Source organism: Macrobrachium rosenbergii, chromosome 23, assembly GCF_040412425.1.
Source record: "Macrobrachium rosenbergii isolate ZJJX-2024 chromosome 23, ASM4041242v1, whole genome shotgun sequence".
Classification (NCBI taxonomy): domain Eukaryota; kingdom Metazoa; phylum Arthropoda; class Malacostraca; order Decapoda; family Palaemonidae; genus Macrobrachium; species Macrobrachium rosenbergii.
Genome location: NC_089763.1, coordinates 10,515,073 through 10,536,015, shown reverse-complemented (window position 1 = coordinate 10,536,015; position 20,943 = coordinate 10,515,073). Strand labels below are relative to the sequence as shown.

Sequence of the window (20,943 nt, the reverse complement as noted above, 5' to 3'; positions counted from 1 at the left end):
CGGTAGAAAAGAATTGATAAGTTGCCGGTTCTATTCCAGGTAGACTGGAGGGATATAAAGAAGCCGGAAGGTTACCACAGTAAAATTATATTGCGAGCATAACATTTGTCATCTGCGTTTTTAGTAGGTACAGGGCGAAGGGGAACCTGAACAGATTGAATGAAAATGTCACGTCCCGTAGGTTTACAGCGATACTGTGTCAGTTTCCGTTGAACTGGCTGAAGTGCTTAGTAGGCTTCCTATAGTCTTGGGGAAATCCATTGATTTCTCGAGCATTTCCCCCAAAATCCAGTGTCAGCTGCAAGGAGTTAGCTGGCTGCTGGCTTCTCAGATGCAGCAGCAGCATCTTGGAATCTTTGAATGAGGCGTTTCTTTGTTTGCCTTCGTCGGCTGCTGCCACGAAAGTTGAATTGTATTTCATTTGATTAAAGATTTCTGCAATTTATTACGTGTTGAATTCAGGGTATTTGACCATGCAGAGATCAGGTTATTTTAAATGTTAATTTTCTGTATTATTTAAATGTTAATTTTCTGTATTACCTGGAAGTCCCGAATCCAAGGACAGGGTAACATGGAACCTAGTCTCAGAGCGTGACTGATCGTAGCTGATGTGCTTGCAAAGTAGTATGAGTACTCTCAATTGAAAGTGAGGATATGTAAGTTTATGTAAAGATCATTTGCGCTAAACTGATTAAGATGTATTAGGTAGGCGAGAAGCAAGCGTATTCAACCGTAGGTGCATCTGGGTAAAATGTCTTAATTTTCCATAATCTTAATACTTTGGTTAATATTTACAGAAAGGGATGCTTATTCTTGCTATTTAAATCTAGACAATCCTTTTGATACCATTTTCGGTCACGCTGAAAGTAATGTAATTCTTGAATAAAGAAGCAGCTTTGTAAAGAGAGAGTTAGCGTATCGAGTGGTGTTTGTGTATATTCAAAATTGCCGAATATGTGTAAGCACTTAAAAATTTCTTTCAGAGACAAGGCAATTGAAGTGCCGGCACTGTAAGTTGCTCAGTGTTACTGAAGTAAGCCACTTGAATTCATCATCTTCCAGATCGAAGGAAGGCCAGTTATGTAGGTCTTTGCTGTATGTTCACTTTTTCATTAGATAGATTAAAAAAGAAGTTAACGAATACCCCGTACTATCACGTGTCTGTAGATCTCCAAAAAGAATTTTTAGTATAAATTTGAAAAAGTGTCGTAACTTAAGATTATCATTATATCTCAGACATGGAAGCCCTGTGAGATTTCTTAGTTCTGTTACTGCGGTTCGGATGTGGCAGCGGGCTTATGTAATGTTAGTTTGTTGGCATGGAAAAAAGGACGGTTGGTTGGCAATTGTCATTTGCATAGAGCTGTAGCGCTGGCGGCAAGAGATGCTCTGTTTTTCCTCTAGCAGAATTTCCTTTTATATAAAAGCAAGGTTTTGATTTTGCTTAGAGCAGCACTTTTTAAAAAAATTTTCTTTGGAAGCTAATTCTGGGTGAAGGTGAGCCAACGTGTACCGTGTTGTAGGGGCCTGATTATGCTTTGCTTTGCATTGCATGCGTGCAGGTGGTGTATTAAGCAGCGACACCAGACTATGACCTCAGCCGAGAGGGGAGAGGGTGTTGGGTCGGTGGGGTAATAGAGAAGTCGGGTACGTCCCTGGAAGGAGAATCCGAGGGGACTGTTAGAAGAGACGAGGGGGTAGGGTGGCCCTGGGATGGGGGTGGGTTGGGTTTGGGTAGAGTATTGGCGGTGGATTGTGATGGTGGCTGGATAGCGCAGCCGCGGGAACCACACCCAGGGAGGCAGAGGAAGAGAAAGAGAGAGAGAGAGAGAGGGAGGGAGGAATCGAGCCAACCGCTGGGCCTGTGAGCAGCAGCAACGCTAGTTGGCACAGTCGAAGGAGTGTCAGTGTCGTTCCGGCTACACACCACGTCACTACTACCACCACCATCATCTCTCCTCCTCCACCACCACCACCACCACCACCACCACTTCCTCCCTCTACTTACACCATTGTTGCGGGTCACACTCCAGAGACGTCGCCTTTCCTCCATTCTGTTACCCCGGCGGGAGCCCATTCGGTCTCTGGCTTTCAAGTGGTGAGAACATAGCAGGTGCTGTTGTTGCCACTGCGGACTTTTTGTTCAGCTCAATTTGTTGTAGAAAATTAAAACTGGCGTCTTTCCTTGAACCACATGAGACCGGAAAGTTTTTGTGTTAACCTCCCAGCATTCTGGATACACGATTGTGCTTGACTTGACTCTGCCGTTGCGTTGGCACTTCGATAAGTGTTCGACTTCGGTCGAACACGTGGCTTCCGACCCCTTTAACTCTTGTCCCCTCCTCCCCCCCCTCACGAAAGCCAGTGTTCGAAGCTGGAAAGGCTAAGGGCCCCATTCCAAGTCTGTGCTCTGGTTAGTGCTAAGGTCCTCAGATTGTGTGATAAATTCTTTGGATTAAAAACAGTGAAACTACTTAAGTTATACGGGTATCTGTGCATTGGCACTTGTTCAAGATTAACAAACAAACCTTACCTGTTCGATCCTCATTCTTTTGTGTGTGCTTGATGTGACACTCCCCTTTTTAGTGCTGAGCTCCATCCACGCAGGCACACATTCATTGCCATCACTGTTCATTGTATTCCTCTTCCTGAAAGTAATTGTGCCTTCGCCCTTTGATCCACTAATTGCCATTGCTCTTTTTCATCTGTCGGTAAAAGGTCAAGCCCAGTCAAACCAAATTCATAAATTGTAACCTTTGTAATGAACATTCTGTTGCTGGAGTGAGTCTTTAAAATTCTAGCTCTGAGATTACGAGTTAAAAAGGCATCGATTGTCATTTGAATGTCAAGAGTCATTCATCTATTTATATACTGTAGATTTCTCATGTGGTTCATAGTGGAAGATGCACGCTAATGATGATTGTGATGAATGGTGTTTTGTTTTGGTTTCTGTGCAGAAGAGTGATACGTAAAACTGTTGTCATAAATTTGTTCAATAAAGGGTAAGTGAATTCATATGAGATATTCTACATGACTTACAGTAGTTTTATATTTAGCTGGTAGGATCCTTTACAGAACATTGCTGTGAAGAAGTTAGCATGCTAGTAATTTTCGTTTTGGAGACAAAGCACTGAAACTCAAAGCACAAACACTCTGTTCATCCAATTCATTCATTGGGGTCTCCTCCCATTTCCCCCCCACATCACACCCCCCCTCCTGGTCACCACCATCGACGACTCGGGTCTTCGATCGTGGTGACAGTAAGAGAGAGGAGAGGTGGTCCTCGCCGTCGTGGCTGTTCGAAGGACGAGGTGGAGGGAATCCATGCTGTGGAACCGCCTCCTTTAGCTGTTACCGATTGGGAACCTGAAGAGGAAGGTTCCCTCCCGTTCCCCTAATCCCTTTCCCCACGCTTCGGGCCGTTGGACATCCAGTGCGTATCCTGGAGGAGGGCAGCCAAAGGCATAAGCAACGCCAAAACAGCGAGCGGTCCTTCGGGAATCCTCCTCCTCCACCTCCTCCACCGCCCAAGTGTAACTCGTGTTGCCATAGGGCCTCTCCAAGTGCTCTTTTTCTCTCCCCCAAGGCCTAACATCAGCCAGCAACCTCCACCATGCTCATTGGACTCGTTCGCGATTCTTTCCTGCGGTGCTTCTGCCAGACCTGCTCGGTCAACTCCGCATTGCCAGGTTAGATCTAGGTGGACGTTTTGTTTTCGTAGTTTAATTACTCCTCATTCCTCCTGCATGTCGTCAAGTACAAATGATACATATTGAGCTGAAAAGTTTTTTATATTATATAGTCACAGCTGCGAGTTGGATCTTCTAATTAAAAAAAAAAAACTGAAAAGTGTAACTTTGGTATTGCGTGCAGTGAAAAAGAAATTTGTCTATCTTACAACACCAGTTGCCTGGCCATCAGAAAGCAGTGTTTTCGTTCATTCAGAATTTTGGTTGCCAACGGGCTTTCAGAAAAGGGGGAGGAGGCTGAAAGTTCCGTTTTCTATGAACCGCGCCCATTTGGATGTAAATAAGGTCGAGAGTTTAGTGTTAACCGTAATGCAGCATCGCCCATATGACTCGATCGATCCGGAGCTGGCCGTGTCGTCAAGGGCGACTATCGTATAGGCCCGCAGTGCCCTGATCGACCTTTTTGCACCGGGGATGCTGCAGTATCTCAAAAGCCGGCCGATGCAACAGTATTTTAGGATGATTTCAAGATAAATGAACTGATAGCGGCTTTCGGATGCCTTGTCTGGACTTCTTAAGACTTGTGGAGACTTCCATTCGGCGACAGGGTTGAGACTTGGCCACCGTCGGTTCGCGTTAATACGAAGGTTTCATGGACTATGAAGACTTGAAATTGATTTATCGATGTTAATTTATTGAACACGAACGCTGTCGAGTACTGCATAGTATTTCATTTTGGAGAAATAAGCCTGCTCAATAAAATTTTACTAGGTTGTCGGTTTTAATATATTTTAGTTTTGAAAGAAGCGTCATATTATTGTAATGGCATTTTAGTTTCTTTCAAAAACACTAAACGAAATATCTCAAAAACAAAAACAGTCATCGGAGATTGATGTTGGTTGCATCTCATGGAATTATCTGGGCAACTAGCTGAAGTAGTGCTTCACATTTCTTGAATCTTTTTCCTATTGATAAGTAGATAAAGTCTTCAAAACACTGGCAAGGCTGCCAGCGCGTGATTTTCCTAATTGACTCACGAAATGTCAGTCATTTAGGAACGGTCATTGATGAGGAACCTGATTGATCTCTTTAGGTCAGAAAAGCTATAGTAGGTTTTTTTGAAAACTCTTCTCGGGCTATTTCATTATCACAGTTTTTGTGTGACTTGAGTGCGTTGTCATTTGATTAGGTTTTGGTGATGCTATAAACCCAAAATTGAGTTTTTAATATTTTGAGCGTTTAGCGAAACTGCATTGAAGTTGAATGTAGGTATTTTAGTGTTCGAAGTTTTTCAGTAATGATTCGTAGTTTGTAATTAATGATCTACATCTGTTTCAAGTTTATCACATGGAAACTAGGAAGTCGAAAGCGTAGCATTTGCAAACCAAGTACATCTGCAACCCTAATTTGCTGTGAATAAATATATCGCTGACAGGAATCAATGCGTCTTCACTTCTGTTTTCAAGTGGTTGTGATACTTGTCGTCCCTATGGCTGAAATATACAGATGATCAACTTTCTTTTAGTTGAGTTGTCTGGGTTTCTATGGAGTACGAAGTTTTTACACTTTTTATCGGGTCTTTACCGTTCATAGCATTTTGGTATTGTTGACCGACGTTGTCATACTTATTGTTTACTTTTGAGAAAAATAAGATTGGACATATGTAGCTGTTTATTTATAAAGTATGCTTGGGGTATTATTAACTTTATGCAAGTGTTGATTACTTTCATTGCAGTCATGATTTTCTTCTTATATTATGATACAAGCGAGCATTTCTTTGATTTAGTTTGGTAGATAAATGAAACTAGACATTTTGACATACAGTTGCATTCCCAGTAACTTAGTCTAGTTGTCAAAGCCTTAAGCTCAACTGGCCCTTGTTTTCCGTCGCTTTATTAAGAGTAGGCCGGCAATATTCTGGGTATATGTAAATATAGAAATTGCTATGATTGTTGACTGTAACAAGAAATAATGCTGCTTTCAACTTTTCCCCACCAGACATCTTTGCGGATGCGTATTAGTAAGGCGGAAATTATGTTGATTATGTTGTTTGTGTAATCTAATTTTAGTGAAGTATTTTGATATGCTAAAATTAAAAAGGCATTTCACTTTAAAACTCAATCTTAGTATGAAGAATGTTCTTCCTCTTATATCAAAGGGTCAGCTTGCTCGAGTGTCCCGTTTACATGCAGTCCTGAGGAACCTCGTGTGACTTTGAAAGTTGCTTTGGGTAGGGGCATGTTTTATTATGTAACACCTCTGTAGTGCACATTACCGGTGGCCAGGAGAAGGGGGCCGAGACTAGTCATGCAACGCAGTTCCTGCATGGTCAGCAGTCATAACTTGTTCAATAATGATGTAGCCTATGCCCGGTGGCGCCAAGACATTGACGCCACAGCCATCCATTTGCTGCTGCGTTGGCTATTGACTTTCAAAGGTTTCTCCGCAGGTTCTGGAGGACACAGTTTTTGGGTGTCGAGAGCTTTCCTGAAAGGTATCTATAAAACCTAGATGGATTTGGTTTTTGTGTTTTTCCTTTTCCTTGAACAGAGTGGGGGGGGCGGGGGGTGGTTTGCTTCCTTGACAAAGTGGGGACACACTGGGATAGATTTCATTTGTGACAATATTGGATACAGATAGTCGTGAATCATGTTGGGACGTCTTGTTCAAGACTGCATGCCGTGAATATCCTTGCGTCTTAAACCCCTCTCTCTCTCTCTCTCTCTCTCTCTCTCTCTCTCTCTCTCTCTCTCTCTCTCTCTCTCTCTCTCCCCCGAAATCTACCCCCCATTCCATCTACCTACTGGGCCCAGTCCATCTGCAATCGGCCGCACCCAGCAACTCTCATGTGCAGTGTTTGGGGTAATGAAAGGTGTCTTTGCACACGCAATCAATCGATGGGTTATTAGGAGTCGTCTGGTATATGACTTTCGGATCCAAGTTTCCAGTGCTTATTAGTTATATAGTTCTTGATATATTGCATTGTTCCTTTAGTTTTCGATAGTTGGAAAGTTACTGGCACTTTTCGTCGCAGAGTTTGGAAGTTGATTATAGTCCCGTCAGTTGTAACAGGTCTTCAGTCCTTAGTTTGGTTGAGAGTCATTGCAGTTTCCCCCTTCCATATTTTAGTTTTTCTCAAAGTATAAATGCCCAAAAAGTGTTCGTAAGGTTTATCTCATAATATTGAATAGAAAAATTAGTTGCCAGGCGGTCGAAGGTGTTTGAAAAAAAAAAAAAAAAATTAAAAATTGAGCTAGTAGGGCACTCTTCGGGTCAGTTATTTATCCTAATAATTTTCCGGCTTAGTAGTCTAGTTTCGTCTCTCAAGCTTCGGCATATCCTTAATGATTCGGGTCCTTCGCTAATTTCGTGGTTTCAGATATTATGATAGACTTTGCATTAAAGCTGAAGGAAATGTGAACATATGTAAAGATTGATAGCAGTTGAAGGGAGGGAAGTGTGCCTGGGGATGTACCTGTCTCGAGTAAATTCTTTAGTTCATGGAGTTTATAGTCGACAATAACAAAAATTTATGCCCACTGACAAAATGTGCAATCATTAAAATTCGAAGTGGGACAGTATTCAAGTTTTTTTTTTTTTTTTTTTTTACAAAAGAATATATAAACTGTCTATCTGTCTATCTTCGGATATTCCTACAGCAGTTTGTCAGAACAAATGTGTGGATCCCCTTCGCTTACCGATCCCAGTAGGGTGGATAGTGCTGTCAGTACGCCTCACGCGTTGCACTGCAAGCATTACATAACGCTATTTGCAGCGTCCCTTCGGCCCCTGGCTGCAACCCTCTTCACACCTTTTTCTGTTGTTCCGTTCATATTTTCTTCAATCTTTGTTTCACCCTCTCCTAACAATTACTTCACAGTGCAACTCCGAAGTTTTCCTCCTGTTACGCCTTTCAAACTTTTCTACTCTCAATTTTAGTTTCAGTGTTGAATGACCTCACAAGTCCCAGCGCTTGGCCTTTGTCCTAAATGTTATATTCAGAATTTATATAGAAATCCTCAACGATGGGAGCTGATTGATGTGGTGGTTCCTTTTAATAATGATTAATTATGGAAGTGCAACACTTCATCAGTCTTCGAGTAGTTAATGCATAGAAACACACCATACACAAATATAATGTAGTTGCAAAAGTACAAGAATACTGCAGTCATTTTGACGTAGCAAGTGCAGTTACTACACTTACAGGTTTGTTGTATCCTGTAACTCTTAGCTAGTGCCCTGTTTTGACACGAAGCCAGCCATTTCCAATGGCAGATTCCACCTGCCTCCCCTAGTGCACTTTGCACCGACCGGTTTTCAATGAAAGCCCGTCTTATACCGATGTTGTTACCAGCTTTATCCATTGTCAAGTTTCAAATGATTTTGAGACTGGTTTCTGTGTTCTGGGGTGTGGGCTTATATATATATATATATATATATATATATATATATATATATATATATATATATATATATATATATATATATATATATATATATATATATATATTATGTATACTGTGTATATATATATACATGTATACATATATAAATAGATATACATATTTTATATATATAAAATATATAGATATCTGTAATATATAAAGATATATATATATATATATATATATATATATATATATATATATATATATATATATATATATATATATATATAGAATTTCATTTGTAAATAAATTTCTAGAAAGTTTTTTGAGACTGTATTGTATTCTTGCAATATTTGTGGATGTATCCAGTCGCGGGTGAACTCTCTCTCTCTCTCTCCCTCTCTCTCTCTCTCTCTCTCTCTCTCTCTCTCTCTCTCTCTCTCTCTCTCTCTCTCTCTCTCTCTCTCTCCATGCAATTGTGCGTGCTTGCGTACTTGTACTTTTAATACTGAGGTTGTGAAGAATGTAAACGTTTTCATAATATCAAAAGTATCAAATTAGGCAAAGAATTTTTGGATTGTCACTGTCCTGATTCAAGTTCTTGTTTTGAATCCAGAAGCATAGTGTACAGTAGTATTAGTAGTCACAGCTGAAACGTGGCAAAGAACGCAGCATTGGTAAGGAAGGTGGTTTTTGTTTTCCGAGCGGGGAGTGTGTGTCGGGGCAGGGAAGGAAATGATGCAGGTAAATCAATAGCTCTCAGACATGCCGGTCACTTGGATGGCGGAGAAAGGAGGGGGAGAGAAAGAAAAGGAAGTGAGGGATGGGACAATGAAGAAGAGAGAGAGAGAGAGAGAGGGTGGGGGTGAGGGAAGGAGGAATATAAATACGGTAACATAAGGGGTCTCTTGCTCTGGAAGAAAAATCTGGTAGCGTAAGGGGGATCTCTTTCTCTGTGTGCTTACTCGAGTAAGCGTTCCCTTCGTTTCTGTATTGAGGTTTAAAGTAAGTTTACTTTTTGGACAGTTCTTGGAATGCAGTGAAACAGTGTCTTGTTACAAGATCGCGCTGCTCTTGGTCAGTGTACTAATTATCGAAATGTTCTTGAGGCTCCAAGGTTTTCTCGATCATGAGGCCTATCAAACTGGTAGAATAATTGTTGTTAGCTGAGGGAGTCATGATATTCTTCAAAATAACTTGAAAGATTAACTTTTTTCACTTGATATGTATAGCATCTTTGCCTTTAGTTAGTGGTTTCTTATTTTCTGTTGGAACATGACTGATTAATTTAATTAAAGCGCACAGCTTAGGGCCTGCTGTTCTAATTCTGTGGTATACAGATATCCTACCTGGTTTCCATACATACAGCGAGTGCTTGTAATAGTTCATTTTCTGGACGCTTGCGCTCGTGGAAGTTTTGCAACTTGTTTCAAGAATTACGTTGAGAGATGCCGTGGTACGATACATGAGAAGTGTGATTTTTTCTTTTGTTTATATACGGTATTAGTGGCAATTTTACTTGGTGAGAGTAGTATACCATGCCTTACCTTAATTTAGTTTAGGTTGTTTTTGTTAATTGTTTATTATTGTAAAGTGGTTACTTTACCCTGTTGCTTGTTTGTTAATTTACATTTTAAAGAAAGCGTTACCCTAATACTTTAGTCCGTTCTGTTATTGGTATTCTTCCTCCCTCGCCTTTCCTTTCCAGTCTCCCCTCCCCTCCCCTCCCCAATTCCTTTTCGCAGTAAACGTGACTAGGCGGCAACAAAAGCCTTTTACATTCTCTGCCCAGACAAGCCTCCACCCGGCCCTAACATTACACCTCCATCTATCCGTGTTATGAGATGGAAGTTTTCCTTACTGGTTTTCTCTGCTTCTCTTCATGTGTTGGCGAATTTGGTCCTGTTTGGTATACCCATACCCCATTTATTTATTTATTTATTTATTTTTTAATTCAAAAAGAAGTCTCCTGTAGATGTCCTTTCTTACAGTCCAGGAACTGCAGTTGTGCTTGTGATAAACGGAATATTTGACAGAACAAGGACTTCTTTATTAGGTCTGCTGACTTTTCGGTGATCAGATCTGCTAAGATTTTTGGCGGAGAAGATAGCAATACTGCCTCCGTATTTATTATTTTTATAATTTTAAAGTTTTTCTCATGCTTGAGGGCCTGTTTGGAGACTCAGGCCTTGTATATTATCCAGTTATATCTCGTAACAACCAGGCTTCGCAATTTTGCCGGTTATGCCTTGTGTGATTGCTTGATTGCGCTCACTCGTGTTTGAAGACTGGTGATCAGTAGATTCTTGGTAGGCCTTCGAAATCTCCAGTATATCTTAAATTGACTAAAGTGCCCAGTCATTTTGAAGAGGAAAAATGTACACCTGAATATTTAGCGCGCACAATAGTCTACAGTATATGCGAGGGCAATAAATTTGGTATTTGGGGAGAGGGGTGTTGTTTTTGTTGAATTAGCGCGTGTGTGCATGCAAGGGGGGCTATCCCTTTTATTACTTCCTAGGGAGTTGAGTAGAGGGGTCTGTGTAAAAGGAAGGAAAAATAGGCTTTAGACGGGAGGTTGAGAAGGGTACTTGATGGCCACCACCCGGATTAGGCTCCCCTCTGACCGAAGTAATCCGCCTTCGTTTTTGTGGGATTACCCGTTGCGGGTTACGCCGATGCCAGCTCGGCTACAGGGTGTAATGAATCATTTTCAGAACTTTTAGATTGTGAAAGCTGTATTCAACTAAAGAATCTTGTATACAGTAGATGTCGTGATCAGACCGAAATTAAACATGGAATACATTCGACAAGTTGTAGATTTAAACTAGTTCGAACCTACGAGCCTCTGTTCACGGGAGCTTCTTGTAATTCGGGGAACTATATCCTTCCCGGGGTTTTCTCCTCCGCTACGCACTTGATCAAGCGTGAATGGAGACGAAGAAAATTGGGCCTGGGGATGGGGAACTAAGTTCTGCCACTCAGCCCACCGCCCACGTAATAAGGGGCGAAATTTGGAGTGTTCAGTAGATCGTTTCGATCGACGAAGCGACGTTTTTTTCTTTTCCCTGCAAATTGAGTAGGCTAAGTGTTGGTTTGTTCTTAGTGATGCAGAGCCTCGGAAATTGAAACATTATCACTAGTGAAGTAAATTGAAGTGCTGGCCGTTTCGAATATTTATCTTGGTAAAATGATCAGCTTTGTTCAAATACAGTAAAAAGAAGGCCCTCTGGTATTCCTATGAGAGCTAAACTGACAGTTGAAAAATTTACAAGCTCTCATTTATCGAGAGTTCATATGCAGGTTATGATTGTAATCCTGTAAGAAATTGGGACTTCAATGTCGTGAGCGATGAGACTCGTTCACTTTGTTTGGTTTTATGTACATCCCTCCACTGCACAGGGATAATTCCCTCTGGCGGACCCTTGTACGTCTTCAAAATAAGGTGCTTTTTATATTTTATAGTTGCCTTTCAGCGTGTTCTCATTAGTATCAGCTCCTGCAGAGGAGGAGTCTTAGGTCTTGTTTAAATTTGCTTTCTTTCGTTATAAATTGGATACATAAATAAGATTTACTTTGGTGCCTCAGTTTTCTGTTCCAGAAACTATGATGACCTTAAAATGCTATCGTTTCGTTCTTGGTGGCCCTGGTTTCCGAATCTGGTTCACTAGAAAGTTTCTGGAATTTCAGTCTTGTGCTAAAGATCTGAACGAAGGCCTTGGCCATGATTACCCTCCTGCAATTAGCTTACATTTGGTGATATAAGAATGTAGCCTGGCCAAGATAGCTTATCATTGCAAGGTCTTATTTCCCAGTTCACTGGCAGTCTCTGTAGAAGCAAAAAAAAAAAAAATAAATAATAAATAAATAGATTAAGATACCAACTGCAGTTGAAGCTAATTCCTGTGGAAATTTATATAGAAAATAAATGGAATGATAATGTTACCTAGAGACGAGTACATCAGTAACCGTGCTGCAGGCTAGTAGTGCTCAGTACAGAGAATTTTTTATCAGTTTTGTCAATCTGCAAACTGCTCAACTGGTTTCTTGTTTCAGTCAGATATTGGCATCTGGTTTTAAAAAATGGATATTTGAATTTTCAGCAATTGCGAAGTTACTTAATTTGCAGGGAAATAGCATAATAGATGCAATACAGATGAGGGATGTATGTACCCTGCTTCGTTCAACGAATGTGAGTAGTCTTACCCTATATATGAATAAAAAAATTGTGGCAAATAACTGCAGTGTAATTACTGCTAGCGGGAACTAAAGTCTCGTTAATACGTAAGAAAATTGGCCGTTGCTATGTTGAACGACACTTCGTCGCCGACTGCGTGCTTCTCTATCTTGGAGTGAGTCACAAATTTTATCGGGCGCCAGAAGAAATCGATCAATAAATGACTTTGTCTAGGGTGTTGAGATTAGTCATGTCTGTTCTTGTATGGGTGGCGCCTGTGGGGTCGGTAATGCAGTGGGTTGTGTGGAAGACTTAGGCATTGATATTTGTTTACCTAGATTAAGAAAGGCACAACTCTGAAATCAGATTGTTGCCCCCGAGTATTTTGTTTCTTTGCACTCGAAGTTCATTTGAGTTTATGATTGTTTGGATTATCTAAGATTGTTTGCAGCGATGAGTTTTCGTTTTCTCTCTCTCTCTCTCTCTCTCTCTCTCTCTCTCTCTCTCTCTCTCTCTCTCTCTCTCTCTCTCTCTCTCCCCATTTTAATATTTTTGCGTAAACTACTGCAGGACCACTTTTAGATTTTTATAGTGATTATAGTTGTGTGAAAAAGTATTATAGAAAGGCAAAGAAATAATTTTAAAAAATGTTGAATGTGCCATAGGTTGTACAGTAAAAGCTGAACGCATTAACCTTCCCCCACCATCTGCTGTCAAGCAAGGAGAGAATTTTCCGGGAACAAGTGTGGATTGCATTGTGTGTCTTGGGGATGGAACAAGGTTCTCCGAAAAAGAAAGTGGAGAAAGGAATTAGCGTTAATGGAGCGCTGCTCTGTCGAGAGGGGAAGGTGTGAAAGCAAATGGGATGCAGGTGGGACGAATCGGGAGAGAACAAATAATAATACAATTTGTTAAAGTATTTACCCGTGCCCATGAATTTAATGATGTGTCGGAGCTTTGGTCATTTCGGACGGGAATTTTCTCTCGCATCGTATGTTGATAATTCAGCCGCGGAATTGTGTCGCGAGGGTGTTAAGGGCAATCTGATAGGATTGTGTGTAGTGGTGAAGATGTGCAGGGGAGCCATTTCCCTTCTCCCCAAGAGTGGCATTAGGCTGTTACTCTGCCATTCGCTTATGACTGATTATTACCAGAAGGAAACGAAAGTGCTTTTGGGACTGCTTTTACGCGCACTAGTCTTCTCTTGAAGATTGCGGGGCTGTTATGGCCAATAACAGGTTTTTGTGGTCTGGATTAGCTTGTTTAACCATTAAATATCGGTTTTTATTCGTAAAGATAATTTGGATTTATTGAATGCAAGCTGATGCATCATAAAAGGGTCCTAGTGGCTTGAGGGTATTAAGGAGGCAGTCATCTTCTGGATATCATTGCTTGTGGCTTGGAAGGGGCGGTGGCCCTATTGATGGTTATGGGTAAGTGGGATCCGCCATTGTGGTATGCCTAATGATTAGCGCTTCGGCTTACGTAGATAAGGCAGAAAAGGTAATCTTATTTTTCTTTAATTGCACTTACTCGCAGGTTCATCAGATTGACAATGACAGTACTGATTATTTCTTTAAAGGTGCCGTGACTGAATTTTCAAATACCTACGAAAGGCCAACACACAACTCGGTACATCATTATACCACTCATTAAAGTTAATCGTGTAAAATTGAAAGCATGGGGTTGCTATATGAGTTAAAAGGCGTTTCAGTACGCATAGAGATAATCTTAATCCACTGACTATGTAGAGCTCCAGAGATAGAAAAGGAAAGCTTACTTGCAAACTTCCCATTGGACTGCCGAAGTTGCTAATGAGTTTTAGATAGTTTATCTCCAGGGATATCGCATCTAATTACGGATTCAGAATCTTCGCGGAGCACCTCTCCCAAGGGTTAGCCTGGAAAGTGTGCGCGAGCTCAGAGCAATGTCATTTTTTTTCCTTGCGTTTAGTTCGGCTTCTTAAGAGCTGAGTGAATCGATCTTTGGTTATTTGATTCCTTGCGTAGTGCTTCTGCAGTGTTACCTTCATGTTTCTTGTTAGAAAGTAAATATTGATGAAATACACATCTTCATGAATTGGCCCCCGGTGTGTATGTCGGAAATTAAACTTTTCCCTTGTTTTTTTTGGGTAGTTTCAAAAGGGGCTTTGATTTTAGCAGCCATTCTTTGGCACTGAATTTTTCCTAGTTGGTGATAGATGGATTTATCCTAAGGGTAAACCGATTGCAGTTTGTATATATATATATATATATATATATATATATATATATATATATATATATATATATATATATATATATATATATATATATATATATATATATATATATATATATATATATATATATATATATATATATATATATATAATTTAATGTGTTATAAACGTATATAGTGGTGTATGCATAATTACATTTCCAGTGGTTACTTTCATTTAATTTCTTTTTCAGGGGTTCTGTTATTTGGTTTCACAAAATGCCTGTTAAGGGGGAACTAAGTTTTAAGGGTTTTGCTAATCAAGTTTATTAGTGAAATCCACTAAAATGAAAGTCTGCTGTTAGTTCTCCGTAGGGAGATGGTAAATTCTTTGCTAAAGCTTGTCAGTTCATCAATTTTGATTCTTATTTTGCGAGAGTTAATGTATAAGCCACAACTTGCCTCCCTTCCACACATACAATTTAAAACTATTTTTAATAAACTACGAGCTGCTCACACACGCCTTCTCACTTTATTGCTTGTTTTATTACCGGACCACTCCGTCAAAGAATATTATTAGATTTCAAAGTATCAACCTTTGGAAATAATATTTATCGAAAGTCTGGGGCTTGGATCCAAAAGTTTTTATTTTACAGTGTCCTTGCAGTAAAGAGCATCTTGCTTGAAAATACTTATAATAAATCTAAGGTAATTTAAATTTCTATCTCCTCATGAGTCTTTGTTACCAATCTTCAGTAATGTTTTTTAAGTTGCCTCAAGACTTGGGTTTGGATTCAATACAACCACATTAGTAGTTATGTTTTAAACATTTAAGTGTCTGATTCGAGTGTTTCCCACGCAGTGTTTGCAATCAAATTTTGTGGTAAATTCAGTAGGATTGCTTGTTTAGCTCGAATTAATTTTCCTTTTGCAAACAGATATAGTTTCCCCACCCAGTCAGCCTTAGAATCATAATGCGTACGTTCGCCTTGAATGTCGGTGACTAACTGAAGGATCGATTATTGCTAGACAGCCTGGCGCCTGTAACAGATGCCAGAAACTCCTGGCGTTGTTTTATTAGGACTGATAAGGTTGCAGTTAGTTTTGGGGGACTTTGTTGAAATTTCTTGCTGGTTTTGCTGCTTCAGTCGCTTTATATACAAGGAAGCTACATTTCAATGTGTTAGCGATAGTTGCTCTTAATTGTCTGGCATTTGTTGAGAGTCGTTTAGAAAATAAGAATAATTCATGAGGTTTTTCTCCTTTGTTTGTTGGGGTCTTTGGAAAATTTCTATAATTTGGTCGAGAAAATACGAATGCTTACTTTTAAAGTTTCTCTTGTAAGTCTGCATTTTAGAAAATTCTATAGCTTAATTAATCTCCTCTTTAATTATATTAGACGGGGAATTGGTAATACTTGGAGTTTCGGGTGCCAGGATATTGACAAAAGCTAACTTTTGAAATAATGATTTGTTTGGCGAGAGAGAAGCCAGTGTCGTCTTGAAATGCCAGCATTTCAAGATATGTCCGCGTAAAGGCGCTGGAGACTGATCATCTGTTTGGGAAATGGGTGGCCTTCCAAGCTTTGCTTAGCGTAAGATGTGCGCTTCCTCTTCGTAAAAGGATGTTGACGAGAAATGCTTTGGAAGCTAAAGAAATGGCCGCCTCATAACGAACTTGTTACTTGCGTACTCGACCTTGCTAAACCGTACTTGGATTCGGCAAAACTGATTCAGCGTACATATTTAACCTACCAGTTTCAGATAAAGGTTGGACACCAGAGTGCACGTTTCCTACACGTGTTCTAACGATGAAACCCATTCTGGTACACTGCCCTAGTTGGTATAAGTAGTGGTATAGAAATGCATTTAAGGTTATCTTGACATACCTATTGGATTAAGGGGTTAGTTGAAGCGCTCTGCTTCATTTTTATCAACTTTTATCTTTTCATTCTTCACTTCAAAATTTTTATTATTTCATCCAGTTTCACATCTGGAAACTAATGGTTATGGCCTTGATTTTTAAATAGTTGTCGCCTTTTTGGCATAGATTGGTCCGTTACTTGGATTTAGACCCTAAATTTCGTCCATCCTCGAGTCCCATTAACTTGAAAAATATATCTTTCCTCATTACAGAGGCGTTTTCTAGTTCATTTGCTACGTATTATTCTCTCGCTCGCGCTCGCTCACAATAGTGCCCTGATCGAGGTCTATTTAGTGGTGTCTCCGTTATTCAGTCAATAGCCTCCGGAGAAATGGAAAGATGAATTAACTTGAGTGTTGTGAGTTGGAATAATTGAGTCGTCCTTCCTCCATCATTTATGAATTTTACCGGATATTTCCCTTGGAAAGTTTGTCCTTTGTTAGTGTTAAAGAATGGCTTTCTCTCTCTCTCTCCCTCCGTAGAGGGGTAGTGCCGTCAGTGCGCCTCATGAGTTGCACTGTAGGCATTACTTCAGGTTCTTTGTAGCTTCCCTTCGGCCCCGAGCTGCGATCCCTTTCGTTCCTTTTACTGTACCTCCTTTCGTATTCTCTTCCATCTGACTTTCCACCCTCTCCGAACGATTGATTAATAGTGCAACTGCGAGGTTTTCCGCATGTTAAACCTTTGAAACCTTTTACTGTCAATTCCGTTTCAGCGCTCAAAGACCTCATAGGTCCCAGTGTCTGGCATTTGGCCTAAATTCTATATTCAGTGCAGTTCTCCTATCTTGCATGGAAGTTTTATCAAAACCCCTGAAGGGTTTACGTTCCTTTGGTTGTTTGTATACTTGGCGAAGGATTCATACTAGTTCTATATATCCGTTTATTTTATAGCCAACGTTCCGTAATTATTTACAGAATTACATCCTCAGGGCTGCGCATAAGAAAAGATAAAAACAGTTGTAAGTACAGTCTTAGAATTCATTTAAAGTATAACAGAGCAAGAATGAAATGAATAAAAACACACTCACCCTAGAGGCGAGACAAAGAAACTAAATGGAAAGAAACCACCACACGAAGAAATTAAGGTAAATACAATTGACTTGCAGATGTGTGGGTATTTAAGGATGGTATGGGCTGTTTTATAAACAATGACTCAAGGATTGTTAAATATTGTGGGTTGGCAGTATGACTGATGACATTAAAATCTTTTTTCTCAATGTAGGTTTTGCATTGTTTAGAACGGCTCCTGATATTGGAGTGCTCCGGGTTCGCGATTCTGCTACCTGTGCAGAAACTGACTTCCCGATGTGAATCAATGCGCACCTCAATGCGTCTCCCTCTGGATATGTTACCTGGAGTGTTTCCCTGTGCTCTGTATCTGTCTATCTGTCTGTCTATCTATATATATATATATCATATACATATATTTATATATATGTGTATGTATATATATATATATATATATATATATATATATATATATATATATATATATATATATATATATATATATATATATATATATATATATATATATTATATATATATGAAGGTATGGGATATATTAGTAAATGCCCTTCTTAAACCTCCTGATGCTTGTGACAGCTAATATCGAGCAGTTCACTATAGGAAAGATAGATTTAATATGAAGTTTAGTAAAAGGAGTCATGGAAGTGACCGTCCCTTCAGGAATTAGCAGAGAGAAAACTAAAGGTTAAATTTGTAAAGTTGGGTAGATTTTTTTCATCCTAAAATCGTAAAATCACTAAAGTTCGGGTTTTCTTTAGTTTGGAAGCGATGCTAACCATGTTAGAACTTCGCTGTGGAAATATAGTAGTTGATTATAGAACTTTGAATATCCCAGTGACGAAGGTAAATGAGAAATTCAAGGAACCAAGTAGGAAATCGAGATAAAATCGTCGTTTTACCGACCTCAAATAATATTACTTTGCGATATTTTTTTTGGTTTTTGAGTTATTAGTCTGAAAGATGACTTATAACGAGACAATTACGACTGTTGCTCTAGTACAGGCAGCAGCGGTGGCAATTCTGTTGCTGGTTAGACAGTGGTGGGTTCGGTGGAGTCTGCTTCAAGCCACAGGACTTGTGGGTGCTAATTTTGGGTCTTGCAACATCGGTGCCGCCTTATTTATGCAAACATTATTAGTCTCGTGAATTCCTTACCGGCCTACCCTACCTTTCCTTGTCATTGGCCAGTTGCTGGTTTTTCAGTTTCTTACGCTTAGAAACCCATATGTCGAGCTTCATGTTATTTGCTTTTGTAGTTGGCATGTCTCTCTCTCTCTCTCTCTCTCTCTCTCTCTCTCTCTCTCTCTCTCTCTCTCTCTCTCTCTCTCTCTTTCTTTGCTTTGTCAAGTGCACCTGTGATCTTCGTTGCAATTATTGATGGTGGTCTAATCGCGGGTTCACGTGGGGGCCCTGCTAGCTCGTGCAACATGCAATGGGCCGGTCGTAGGGTGCCAAGTGCAAGACAGGTTAATGTTTTCGATTTTTTTTTATAAAGAAAATGTTACAGAACGCGACTAGTTCTTTGTCGGTATAATCAATTTTTGTACGTTGATTTTGTATAGTAGGAAAGTTTGTCTCATTCTGTTCAAAAATGGTCTCTGTAGTTTGGAGCCATGCTAATTAGAAAAAATTTGGATGTATGTTGTAGTTGTTGCATAACTACTTTTTCTGTTACGTAGTTGCATTAGAATTGATACTAAGACCGTGTATTTTTTTCTTCATGATTAGTCAGAGTTCAGGGTAGTCTTCAACTTTAAGAAATATGAAATGTTGTTCGTGATCTTGACAGTTTACTTGGATCTTTGAAATTAAATTTGTAAACAGTGTTTTAACTGATTTCGTAAGTGATGTGTTAACTTATGCAACAATTGACCGGTAGTTGGCGTAAGAAAAATGTGGGTTAGTGAACTTTGGGTGAATTTTACCGCAGAGTTCCGTGTCGTGTTGCAGGGTGCCGGCTGAGTTATCACTATTGAAGACAGTCACGTTACCCCTTTGACGAATGTTGTCTTTGGTATGCCTATATAGAAATCAGTATTCCCTTAAATACTCAAGACACGTTATATTTATTTGAAATGTTTCTCGAGCACTGTATTTCACCTCTTGGAATGACAGTTACTTTTTAAGAGTCCAGTGAACATTTTATTTCTCGTTTTAGCTGCTGAAGTACTCTTGGAAATGCTGCATAGCTCTCATCGATTTCTAGCAGTGCGGACTTTTAATGTCATACCCTATATTATATTTTTGTAAAGCACAAATTAATTTTGTTGAAAATTGGACTTTTTTGTAACTAAACCTTTAGTCATTATTGTTTAGTTATTTGAAAGGGGGGGGGGGGGGCACAAAATCCTTGCGCAATTTTGATCACTTTGTTGGTTCAAAGTTGAAATGTCGTTGACAGTGTTATTAAGGATTATAGCCTTGAGGCGTGTCTTGTGGAAATTCATTCTTCATTCTGTCTGAATTTTGGCAGTAGGCAATGTGGTGCTTTCCCCAAGCACAGGAGGAAAGGAAAGGAAAGGAGTAGGTGGTGAAGTATCTGCTTGTGGAGCTTATATCGATCCCCCACAGTCAGCATGCCCTCAAGTCCACCCTCTTTCATGCTCCCCCTTCTTCCTGTTTTCTCTCTCCTACCCCCCCTCCCTCCTCTCCTGGCCTAGAGCCTCCCAAATATACCTGGAGGTTGGGGGGGAGGGGCTTTTTCCCTTCATTCCTTTGAGCCTCACGGACGGCCTTTGGTCTGGAAGTATTTTGATATCTGATGTACTGTATCCGTTTGGTTATTCCACGAGCCTTCTTTTCTCTCCCATTTTGTATGTATGTATGCACTTGCGAGAGGCTTGCTTTGGGGGACATGCGGATATCGAATAAGTTGTTCACGGTCTGATTCCAATTGATATTTACAGCGTTTCGTCAATTTTTGGCATTAATCATTTTAAGGGTTAGGGTACGCGTACGCATGTCAACTTTTTCTGCTATTCATACAAACATCCGCGCATAAAGACAGAATAATTCTCTACTAAAGAAGGAACGGTACTCCTTGAATTTGTGTTGGAGACTTCATAGCAGGGGGGTGTGTTGTTTTTGTTGTTGTGGAGGCTGTCGTCTCATTGTGTTTAGGGTTCGCTTAAACTATGAAACGGAGAGGGGAAACTGATCCTTCATTTTATTAATTGCCGACAACTTCCTCAAACGTCGCTTCCTTGAACCTGATAGACGGGAGATGTAACACACTCGATTGCTGCTTAGATGACGTATCAATCTTAGAAGAATGGATGAATGTCATATATTTTGTCTTTGAAGTTTACCGAAGACGGTCTGATAAGACTTTTTGAATAAAATTTAATTCTACTCCAAGTCCTGGTGCTGTTTGTACTAGCAGAAATACTTCGAGAGAATGCAGTCATTTTAAAGCAACATTGACGTTGTAAAAAGTAAACTTGGACAAACTTTAACTTATGGTACTCAAAGGTGCACATGGAAGCAAAACGACTTGTTGAAATTTTTGAGAAAATCTTTACTGGAAGAACTGTCCG

The 20,943-nt window shown here is 39.9% G+C and overlaps 1 protein-coding gene across 8 annotated transcripts in view; it reads left to right on the top strand.

The window, feature by feature from the left end:
• Window positions 1-20,943, top strand: part of stai (stathmin) — a 51,764-nt gene that overhangs the window by 20,931 nt on the left and 9,890 nt on the right. The window contains exons 1-2 of one of the 8 annotated variants that reach the window (XM_067125217.1): window positions 1,599-2,098; window positions 3,587-3,689. The exons of 5 other annotated variants lie outside the window; for them this stretch is intronic. In XM_067125217.1, coding sequence (XP_066981318.1) covers window positions 3,614-3,689 — 76 coding nt within the window. In that variant the 5' untranslated portion in view covers window positions 1,599-2,098; window positions 3,587-3,613. Of the gene's footprint in view, window positions 1-1,598; window positions 2,099-2,368; window positions 2,414-3,261; window positions 3,690-20,943 lie in introns of those variants that run through there. 2 more of the 8 variants (XM_067125218.1, XM_067125219.1) reach the window with 2 other exon arrangements.